The sequence below is a fragment of the Odontomachus brunneus genome, unplaced genomic scaffold (assembly GCF_010583005.1).
Source record: "Odontomachus brunneus isolate Ranch 3 - 2012 unplaced genomic scaffold, Obru_v1 Obru_scaffold_003, whole genome shotgun sequence".
NCBI lineage: Eukaryota > Metazoa > Arthropoda > Insecta > Hymenoptera > Formicidae > Odontomachus > Odontomachus brunneus.
The window spans coordinates 2,531,027-2,543,247 of NW_022639453.1; the positions used below are offsets into that span (position 1 = coordinate 2,531,027).

The following is a 12,221-nucleotide window of genomic DNA, read 5'->3' on the forward strand; positions in this document are numbered from 1 at the left end:
TATGACTTTTTGGAAAATTGCCCCAGTTGCGAGGAGTTTCGAGAAGTTCCAGAGTTTGACTTCTCGGGACACTGCGTGTCCACCAGTTTTTCGGGTGTATTTGTACGTAGCCTCTGCGAATTCGTCCTTTCTCGCGACGTACGATTATGCAGCTTTTCAATTAGACTGTTCATCGTGATGTGTCGCCGAGGTAGACCCGCTAATTTGCGACGCAAACGTCGCAATCGCGCGTCCTCCGCCGTGGCGAGTTGCCTGCACTTCGGCCGTGCGCGTAATGTAAGTGTAATGTTTCGACGTAACCGCGGAGGACGACGTCGCATTCGGGCTCTCGGAAAATGTTGCCCGTCCCGTAGCCTCCCGGGAGGCAGCCGAGCGGCGGTTCCTCGTGTGCTATCGTCTCCTCGTGTGCCACGAAAGGAGACTGATTCCGTCCGGTAATTCCGCGAAATGAGAGCCACGTGGCTCGTCCTGATTCTCGCGGAGATCCTGCCGCCGTTGTCCCTCCTGGGGGAGGCGCTGTGTCACCGTAATGACACCGACTTAAGTGCCGGCACCAACACCGGCCAAAGGTCAAGAGAGACTTCGTCCAGACGCAGACGGGAACTCGCTTTCCCGAAGGGGAGCGCCGTCGTGGTGAGTCAGTCCGTGAGAACATGCAGCTGCTTGTTGTTCTCGCAGGCGGTCGGATCGTCCTTTCGTCACGTTGAACTTTTGCGAGAGAGAATGAGAGAGAAAGAGGGGGAGAGGGAGAGAGAGAGTCACTATTTAGTACTCTCAGTCGGGAATTCCCAAGAGATTGGTTAGATCAATGTCGAAGCGATTCCTTATCTCACGTGACAAGTTTACGGTCGCGCGAACGACGACAGTTTCTCGTGATCGAATTGACGTTCATTCGTGAAACACGCGAAACAGCGCCACGTGTTCCTCTTTATCTTTCCTCCTAATTTTGCTCGGGTCACTTTTAAATGTTGGAAAAGGTAAAGAAACTAATTACTATTCCCTTTTCGAATATACAAGATGTCTGAATTCAAGTACGGCACTCACCATGTGCCTTAATCCTAGAAAGATATAGTGAGAAACTTTCACGATTAAGGTAGGGTGAATAACTTTTACTCACTCAAATAATAGCTCAAAAGGCAGTAGTATCCATTCAGTGGATAATGAAACAAGTACTAGAGGGGTAGCTTAAATCTTTTATTAAAAGTAAAAGTTATTCACGTTATTTTTCTAGGATTAAAATAGAGCGCATCAAACTGAACAGGGAAATCTTATATACAGTAAAAAATATATTTGTAATAGTTTTTTTTATATAAATTTTTTCAATCTTATTACGTTTTTTAGTAGTGCAAGAATAGCCTGTTACAATAAAGTTTACCTTAAATCTTTAATTCAAAGAATATATAAATTTTTTTAATACGTTTACTACTAGCGTCACGTATGCGAGAAAATATCTTTTTCTATGTGTATATACTTTATCGTTCACTACCAGCGTCACGTATGAGAGAAAATATTTTTTTCTATGTATCCATATTTTCAAACAAACTAAATCTGTTTTATATAAACAAGCAAAAAATAAATAGAAAAGTAAAAAAAAAATAGAAGATGATTTAGGGAGGTGGATTATGTTTTCTTCAGAACAGATCTTGATATAGTAAACGTAATAATAGACTTCTCTCTCTCTCTCTCTCTCTCTCTCTCTCTCTCTCTCTCTCTAAGATATAAGTATACCACGCATGAAACAGAGAAATAATAAGTTAAAACAGAATGTCCTATAGCTGCAAAATTCAACAGTAATTTCTACTATAAAATTCTTTCCGTGCAGGAACATTTGAAGAGACATATTTTAGGCTTCTTGATTATTTCTTAGCAACTGTAAATATCTGCTAGCAACGAGAGGCGAAGTAACGTTGCACACGTGATACTGGCTAGCACATCTATATTTCTCGTTCTCAGGAGATAAGGAAACAGGCTCAAGACATGTCTCTTCAAACTGCTCTACAGATCCTCAGACTCACTCCACCGTATGACACATATTTATTTGTCAACTTCTTTCAATTAATATCTTTAGAACAAAGCTGCTACATGAAAGAATGTATGGGACTTTCTTATTTATGCTTTAAAGCGCTCTACACGCACACACACACATACATACATACAATATTCAATTCAATTTATTTCAATTCAAACATTCTATGTACACGCTGATCTGAAGGGACGACATTGCATACCTTGTATACCTTATAAAAATCTCAAAAATAAATTCTTCCACTGGGCATTGATTTTGTTCCGAAGCGTATAAAAAAATATTGCACAAAGCTTCACGCTCACAATTGTACACTTAGTTTCAATACACACTTTGGCATTTTTCTTGATATAGTTTAAGTCGCAATCTATGTTGCAATAAGGAAACTTATTTTTTATTAATTCCCAGAAGTTATAAGTTTTCTGTTTGGATTTTCGGCTTGCGTTCCAAATTGCAAAGGAAAAAGGGTCCAAACCGTGTTGAAACCAAGTGTACAAGATACTACATCACATAAAAGTCAGTATAACAGTTTGCTTACTTGCTTCGCCGGCAGGGGCGTGCGCTTGGATACAACACAGATTCAATACAGACTTGGCGATATATTCGTTTGCGAAATGATTTATATTCATTTCTACCAATAAAATAATGTTAGCAAGTAATTGTAAATCATTTTGCAATCGCAAATACAATCAAGTCTTGCTGAGTCTGTCTAAGAACTTGCATCTGTCAGCGAAACAAGCAAGTAATCTGTTGTACTGAGCTTTACCAGGTATGTAAATATGAAAGCGGAATTTTTGTATAGAAAATACACGTTTATTGTATGAAAATGATAAAAAATATTTTATTCGAAGTATTATCCATCGTTAGCTATATATTTTTCCCACCTGTCTGACAATTTGTGGATGCCACGCCAAAAAAACTGTTGCTCTTTTGAGGCAAACCAGTCATCGAGCCATTTTCGTACATTTTCGTAAGAAGTGAAGCGCTGCTTAGCAAGTGCGTGTCCCATCGATGCAAATAAATAATAATCGGACGGAGCCAAGTCTGGTGAGTAAGCCGCATGCGAAAGTATTTCCCAACTAAACGCCTCAATCGTTTCCTTGACCAGTTTTGCTGTGTGTGATGGTGCATTATCATGAAGCAAAATCACTTTGTGTTGCCTTTTTTTATATTCTGGTCGTTTTTCACGCAAAGCTTGATTCAAATCGATCATTTGTTGTCGGTAGCGTTCAGTATTAACGGTTTGGCCAGGTTTTAGCAGCTCATAATAGATCACACCCTTCTGATCCCACCAAACACAGAGCATTGTCTTCCGTCCATAGCGATTTGGCCTTGCAGTCGATGTCGATGGTTCGCCTGGAGTTACCCATGATCTTTTACGCTTAGGATTCTCAAAATATATCCACTTTTCATCGCCAGTCACAATTCGATGGAGAAATGACTTTCTTTTGTACCTGGCGAGCAGCATTTCGCAAGTGGTTTTTCGGTTTTCCTGCTGTCTTTCATTCAGTTCATGTGGAACTCATTTTCCCATCTTCTGGATCTTTCCCATGGCTTTCAAACGTATGGAGACGGCTTCTCGTGTCACATTTAATTGATCCGCGAGTTGTTGTTACATTTGAGTGTCATCCTCATCCAACAATGTTTGCAATTCGCTGTCTTCAAACTTTTTCGGTGATCTTCCACGTTCTTCACTTCTCGCGTCAAAATCGCCATTTTTGAATTTTTTAAACCACTCAAAGCACTGTGATTTACCAAGAGCATGCTCACCGTAAGCTTCGACAAGCATTCGATGCGATTCTGCAGCAGTTTTCTTCAAATGGTAACAGAAAATCAATGCTGTCCGCAAATCGTAGTTTCCAGGCACAAAATTCGACATGTTCAACGCTATTACAAACTATGCTGTTGTATGAAACTTGTACTGTTGTGAATTGAAAATCTTTGTCAGAGATGTCAACAAGGAAATGGCGCTAATGACGCGGTTTGACGGTAACTACATTGACAGCTAGGGCCATCTATGGGCAAATTCCGATTTCATATTTACAGACGTGGTATGTTGACGCAACGCCCTGTACATAAAATTATCCGTTTAGGTAACTCTGACCCTGCTAAAGTCCATCCAGATTACCGAGCCCAGTAACTGGAACCTCGATCTGGAATTCGACATGATTTGGCCTATACCCAGTCGGGAGGATTTGAGAAAAACTGTGCTCGGAAGACCGGCCAAGCTGAAACGACGGCATCGGCGCGAGCTCTACGCTAATTTCGAGTCGGCGTTGAACAGGTAAGGAGTCATTTCCCCGGCGATGATTGTGATCGATTAATTAGCGTCGATTGTTGCTCGTTCCAGTCGATACTTGCCAGGACGATTGTGCATTCTTCGCGCGATATGCGAGGCCGAGACGGTGCTGAGTCCTCCGGGGTTCTCGCTGATCGAAGACGCCATCCGTGTTATTTTGAGGTACGCGTGACAGCGATACGTGATACGTTGCGACGTGATACAGTATTAATGACGTGCGGTTTCCTGTATTTAGATGGTGAAGAATATCGCGTGTATTCTAGGAACCTCGAGGATGCGGACGATCGTGATTGCTATGACGTTGCGTATCGAACAAGAACCGATTGCGAGGTCGTCTACCCCTGTCCGTTCTCGCTGTTGAGATTACTGTTGTACAATTTGTACACGCAAGAACCATGACTGCCGGTGGAAACTGAGAGCGTAAAGCTACGTGCAAACCTTATTATTACGTGACACATTAAAATTAGTATAGTCTTCGTTGTACATGGATAGATCTGTGATGTTATTGCGGGAATAAAGGAGAAGGAAAGGAGAGTGGAGGGGAAAAGTTTTCGCGTGCTCCGCATAGCTAAAATCAGAATAATGAAATCGAGCGAAATAATCGGCAAAAATTCTAGCGCGGCGATGACGAATATCGCGAAATTATAGGCGCGAGCGAACAGAACAGGCGAATACACACGCGGGGGTGTGTGTTTACGGAAAGGCACTCGACGCGAACATGCGCACACGCGCGCATACACTCACACGTACGCACACAATACCCGGCGGAAACGTTAATCGCGCTAATAGTGGCGGCAGTATTTTACGCTCACGCCCAGCAACGCGTCCGGCTGTTCGGCTCTTGAGCCGTTAATCGTTCGCTAAATAAAGCCGAGGAACGGAAGCCGAGCGCGGCTGGACGTTAATGAATTCGACAATGCCCCTTACTCGCCTAACTGCAATAATAACGGTCGTTTCGGCCAGGCCGGGAGATCATTCACCGGGCAAACCCTCGCGGACGAGCGCGCATAGATAGCTGAGTGAGCGAGCGAGATAGGTGAGTTCTGCCGCAGCTTTCGATATTCGCGCGAGTGAGCGAGTGAGCGGGCGAATTGACGAGGTCTGCAACGCAGCAGCCGCGGCGGCTGACATGGTCCGTAATAAAACAACTCGTTTCTATACCATTTCCGTTTTCATCCGCGGACAGAGGATCCCGCAGATTGGCTGGAATAATTGCCCGGAGAATGCGGAGTGTGCCGGCGACGCGGACGATCGGGGCGCGCCTCGCAACGACGATCGAATTGTACTTGTGGGAGCGCGGGTGATATTACACGCCGGTATTTAACGGATTGTTTGCACGCGCGTGCGAAGTTTTTCGAAAATGCGGAATATCGCGCGCCAGCCGCGCGGCGGCCCGGAGTGATGTCTCATTTCGCTTTAACGCGAAAATGGACAAGGCGCGCCGAGAGAAAAAGAGAGAGAAAGAGGGAAAGAGAGGCGGTGGAAAAATGTATACAGTGTGTCCGGTAACTAAGGAGTCGCGGTGTACAAGTAGATTAGATGAAACTGAACAAAAAATTCCTCTATCATACAACTACGTAAAATTTTGAGTTATTAATCCAAGAAGATTCGTACAATGCGCGATATGTACAATTTTTAAAGGTTTAACGCCTGGTTGCACAAATATTATTTTGGCTTTAAATGAGATTTAATCACGCGTCATACAGTAGATGAGCTATAATGACGGCGTTTGGCTGCTATATTAAGTCGAACTAAACAAAAGAGTCCTTTATCATTTTTCAAATAATCACGTGGATGTTTAGTTATTAATTAAAAAAGATTGGTGCGTTATTGCACACAACTGTACATTAAACTTCTTTCATTAATAACTAAACATGTACGTGGTCATTTGGAAAATAGTAGAGGATTTTTTTATTCAATTTGACTTAATATAACGGTGGACGTCGCCATCACGTCTTATTTACCGTATGGCGCGTGATCATTCGCAAATTTTCTTTGATTGAAAATTTTCTAACTTGAAATTTTACGTGGAGAATTTTACGTTTGTTTGCAAAATGGTAGAATAATTTTTCGTTCAATTTGAACCTGTACCCCGCGGCTTCCCCGTGAGTTACCGGACACCCTGTATATATGAAATAAAAATGGAATTAAAATACACGCGACGTTTTCGATATCGGTGAAGTTTGATGCGACCACGCCGCGTGGGAGAGAGTAAATCGCGATAAAAAGAGGAAAGTTTGTCAGAGATGTCGATAATATGAGCGAGCGCGAACCCGGGCCAGTTACTCATCGTCTCTTGTCACGCGGGAGATCAAACGATGCGACTTCGCTTTTGTGCTGCAGTTTTTTTCTTTTCGCGCCGGTGCACTCTGTTAATTTAAACATCGATGTGTCCTTTGACTCCGGCAAATTTCATCCGGTCGGTGAATGCCCGGCAAACCGACTAATAATCATATTCCATCGGCTGGGTATCGTCGGGGAGTCCCGCGGTTTCTGGATACAACACCGATATTAATATCGGTGAAGCAGAGAAGTTTATGTGCGACGGCAAGAGAAATGTCTCTCGACAATTTCAATTATTTTCGGATGCGTTGTGGAGAGAAAGACGAGAAACACGTATTTTTTTACAAGTGGCTTTTCGAGTTCAGGAATTTAAATAATGTGATACATCATACCTGCCTTTTGTCCACCCAAAGCGAGTCTATATCTACTCGCAGCGCGATGTGTACAATTCTTAAAGATTTAAGGCCTGGTTGCACCAATATTATTTTGGCTTTTAGCGAGATTTAAACATGTGTCTATCTTTGTTTTTCTTTCTAAATAAACACACACACACACACACACACACACACACACACACACATACACACATATATATATATATATATATTTATTTAAGTTTCGCTTAAAACTAAAATATCGTTGGTACAATCGGGCCTAAGAGTCTAAAAGTTAAAATTCTAAAAGTGCGATTTAAAAAATATCACTGTGCTTTACATGAAATTGTTACATAACTTCGTTATGCGAAGTAAAATGCGTAAAGTGACAAGTGAGTATGTCAAAAAATATTAACGACAAAATAAAATTTTACAAGGTACAAAGTTAAAATATCTTAAGGGTTACGCTATTCGGATATATTAATTTTCTATATGAAATTCTTTATAAAGATATCGAAGATATTTCATGGTCGTGAAGCTTTTTTAAATGCAATTCTATATTTATGTAAATCCACAATTGCAATCCATATCGCAACGAACTCAATCCTTTATGTATTCATCCCTTATAGAAATATCATACTAAGAATCATTGATAATTACTTATTTTCAGTATTAAAAATACTGGATAATAAGTAATTATCAATGATTCTTAGTATGATATTTCTATAAGGGATGCCAAAAAACAAATATATTCAAAAGATGTAACACTTATACATACATACATACATACATATATACTTATATATACAGAGTGTTTAAAAAAAGATAGGCTAGCTATATGCAGTTATATTCTTCTTATTAGGACAAACATACACAAAAAAGTTCTATACTAAATACTAAATATTAAATACTACTAAAAACATATTGACTAAAATGCTGTGAGTGAGAAAGTTAATGTTGAGTCAAAATTAAAAGAATTAATTTTTACACACATGTATGTGTTAACGCATTTTTTAAATTTTAATACATACAATTTAATACATACATATATATGTATTCAATATATATGTAATACATATATATTAAAAATGTAATATTTATAAATATTATAAATATATATGAATATGTATAAATATGTAATATATATGTAATATGTATAAATATGTAATATATATGTAGTATATATATATAATAAATATGTAATACGTATGTATGTATTTAATACATATTGTATTTATTATATTTATATTTATTTAAATGAATTTCAAAAATAAAAAAACAATAATTAAAGGAAATGTTCAAAATATCTACTAACGCAATACAATTCTGGGTTCTTAACATCAAAAACTGTCTTATATATACAAATACTAGAAAGTATTGCGTATCACTCGACATCCTCTTCTATTCTTTGTAAACGTTATTGTTCATTGTTAATCCAAACCGAGTAAACAATTGTTTTCAAATAGCCCCACAGATAAAAGTCAAATGGGTTTAAATAGGACGACTGTGCGGACCATGATTGAGGGCCAACATAACCAAAATATACTATGTGTAAAAATTCATTGACCAGAATATGTTATGTCTTGCAACACGGCTAAAATGTGAAGGTGCACCATTATACATAAATCACACACACACACACACACACTTAAACCAGTGAAGTATCGTCTAATAAATTTGGAAGATCATTTCATAAGAAATTGTAATTCGTTTCTCCATTAAGCCTTCACGGTAAAACAAATAGATCAATTAAGAAATCTCCAAGAATAGCAGCCTAAATATCCATTTAAAATTTCTGTGCATAAATATTTAAAAATTCAAAATTCTAGATTAATTAAATGCTGTTTCATCAGTAAAGAGAACAAATGGTAAAAAATATATTATTATCCGCAATTTGCCAAGACAGCCAAGTGTAGAATATTTCACGTGGTGGACAATAACCATTTTGTAGTGTTCAGACTTTTTGCAAATGGTAAGTATATAATTGATAATTTTTTAAAATCCATCAAATGATAGCATTGTTTAAACTTTCTTCTGAAGTAATTCTTCTTGTAATATCACCTGTATCTTCTTCAATTTGAGCCAACATTCATTTATCTAACTGTACAGTTCTTGTAGTTTGTGACTGACTACAATCTCTGAGAAGGAGATTTAAAACTTCCAGTTTCTGGCGTCTATGCAATCCTTCGAATGCCTTTTCGTTAGGCAAATGCTGTTTGGGAACTGATCCGCGCAAAGTTGTCTGGTCTCAGCCGATTACAATTTGCTATACCATATATCAAATACATATCAGTATCATTTCTACTATTCGAATAAAACTCCATGATTTACTGTAATTTGAAATGACTGTAACTAATATAATATGTTTCGTCGTTGATGACAGAACGAAAAGTAATTATTAACAAAGGAAAAAGAACAAAGAAAAAATCACTAAATTAAGATTTAATTGCAAACTCTTAGCAACGCACAAAAATATATGAGAATGTAAAGAACTTTTCAACAATGAAACTATAATGAGACAATTATAAACGAGACATTTATCAAGTAAAATTAAACTAAATAATCATATATATATCGAGAATGAAAGAAGATTTAATTGATCGTAAGTATTAAAGTGAAATAAAATAAAGAAAAATTAATTAAGAACATGAGATTAAAAAAAGAATAACATAAGAAATTTGAAATGAAAAGATGTAGCAAAACACCTCTCTCTAAAAATGTGAACAAATAAATAATCTTAATTGAAAATTAATGAAAACAAAATATAATTAATATAAATTAATATAATTAATAAGAAAAATAAGCTAAAGTAAGCTTTTAAATCTAATTAAAGTTGAATTCTAATTAAAGTCGAACTCAATTATGACTATCTAATTTAACATTAAATAATTGCAATCGAAGCAGTGTTTACTACGTTAACATCGACATTTTTTTCTTGTAATTTTGACTCAATATTGATTTTTTAATAATGACTTTTTAATGCAGTATATTTATAAGAACTTTTTTATATATTATAATGCGAAAAATATAAGTACATATAGCCAGTCTATCTTTTTTAAAACGCTCTGTATTATATGTATGACACTTCAAGCACATTTGATCAAATAAAAGTTAAACCTATAATATGTACACTCGCGGCTAGATAGGTTGTCCACTATTTTTTATGTGAGTTCTGGGACGCATTCGTCTTGTCCAATGGGAGAATTCTCCCATTGGAAAACAAATTTTGCCATTAAACAAGACGATACGTTTTGATATTCACGCAAAAAATAGTGGACAACATATTTGGCCCGCGAGTGTACATGATACGAAAGTTAAACTAACAATGCGTAACAGAAATTTCAATATAATATTTACTGTATTGTTTCCGAGATATTTAATTGTAAAATTGCATTAAGCAAGCATATGTAAAACTCAATTAATACAACAAATACAACTAATACAACATATTTCTTGTAATTTGACATATTTGTATATAAGATATAAATTAAAAAAAAACTGCCATAATAATAAAATGAATATTTAAGCATATTTTAATGAAGTATTGCATAAATTCAACTATCAGATTGGAGAGAAATTTTTCGAATATTCGTGAAATTGACGATATATGAATGAAAACATGGCGAGCTCACATATAATAAGTTAGTACCAGATCTGAAATGGCTTTATAATGTCATTTCTACATTTATTTCTATATTTATTCACTTTAATATAGAATCTATGTATTTTATTCAAATTAAATAAAACTAATCATTTATCAAATACAGCAACGAGCGTTTGAGTAGACATTGTGGACAGAAATGTAGTTCGTAATTTTTATGATTTTTGAAACATATATATTTCTTTTGTCACAATTGATTTTGATATCAAATGTGCATCTTATAAAACACTTATTTTGTCGCTTTTAAAATATTTGATAATTCTTTAAATAAAAACGATTATATATTATTATTTACGAATTTCATCTCTCTAGTATTGTTGCAAAATTATTAAACATTTTTTAAAAACAATTTTGTTAATAATGTACTAATTGACTAGGGAACTGCATTAGAATCTTATCAATTTCTCATGATAAACTTTGTTTTCATCGTTAATATTTTTGAAGGTATTCATTTGTCACGCTTAATTTGCTTCATCCTGTACAATTGCGGACAGAAAGCTTGTTTGTCTTTTATTTCGTGACTTTAGGAATGCATCCTGTCTCGTCCAATGGAACAATTTGTTTTCCAATGGGTGAATTCTCCCACTGAACAAGACAGATGCGCTTCGAAACTCACACGAAAATAGCGGACAACCTTTTTGTCCACGATTGTACACATGGAATTAGTTTCGAGAGATTGTCTCCGAGAAATCTCCTGAAAAACGTGTCTTCTCAATTTTTCCACGATACACCCAAGACTCATTTAAATCGACGAGCAACACTCTCAGGTCTTTCCGCTTGAGGGAGAACTTGATCGGTCGAATCGCGTGAAACGGGAAATTTTATAGGTCCAATTATGCGGCTCGAGAGGGATAACGAAATAATCTCGATAATTATATTAAATTCGTTTTACCGCTTTCGCAATCGTTAACGCGCAAAATCCTCTTACGAACACGCGCCACGCGCAGCGGCCGTGCGGCATTTTATCTCGGCGCGATACGACCTATTGATCGTCGCGAATGAAACATCTCGCGCGGGAAACGTTTGACGCTCAGCATATCTCCCGCCTCCCTAAGTGACTGTAACTAGAGACGAATAGTCTGAAAAAAAAGAGACTCCATTTCCTCGCGGCACGCCCGCATCCTAATGAAGTTCGCGTTATCCGGCTCTTCATGTCGAGCCCTCGGATACAGCCTCGGCCGGCTGTTTCGCGGCATCGTCCTCACCCCGATCGATCATCCTCTCCCCCGCCATTTTTCCACGGGCGACTAACAATTTCCTGTTTCCTCGAGAGCTTACCGGGGATTCTCTTTCTTCTTTTTTTTTTTTTTTTCCACGAGGGGCCGATCTTCCGACCTTCGCGAGAAACTTCTATTCGCTACCACACAGTTACACGGTAAACACTCGGCCGACTCTTGTCAGATGTATCCTCGACTAGCCACGAACGAGCGATTTTCCGGAGATGATTTCCTGCTAACAGAGAGATTATATCGGCAATATTCGCGGGGAAAGAATAAGAATGAGACAGACAGAGAGAGGGAGAGGGAGGGAGAGAGAGAGGGAGGGAGAGAGAGAGAGAGAGAGAGAGAGAGAGAGAGAGAG

General features: G+C 37.8%; 2 protein-coding genes across 2 annotated transcripts in view; both read left to right on the top strand.

Moving 5' to 3' along the window:
• Positions 1 to 293: 293 nt before the first annotated feature.
• On the top strand, positions 294 to 5,010 carry LOC116844080. The gene is made up of 4 exons (XM_032815206.1): positions 294 to 633; positions 4,117 to 4,307; positions 4,374 to 4,484; positions 4,586 to 5,010. Exons 1-4 carry the CDS (start codon positions 448 to 450, stop codon positions 4,719 to 4,721), a joined length of 624 nt encoding a protein of 207 aa, XP_032671097.1. The 5' UTR covers positions 294 to 447; the 3' UTR covers positions 4,722 to 5,010.
• A 261-nt stretch (positions 5,011 to 5,271) lies between these two features.
• The window catches only part of LOC116844077, a 35,200-nt gene continuing 28,250 nt past the window's right edge, over positions 5,272 to 12,221 (top strand). Inside the window, exon 1 of the mRNA XM_032815192.1 lies at positions 5,272 to 5,358. The gene's annotated coding sequence lies outside the window, so the exon portion shown is untranslated. The remainder of the gene's footprint in view (positions 5,359 to 12,221) is intronic.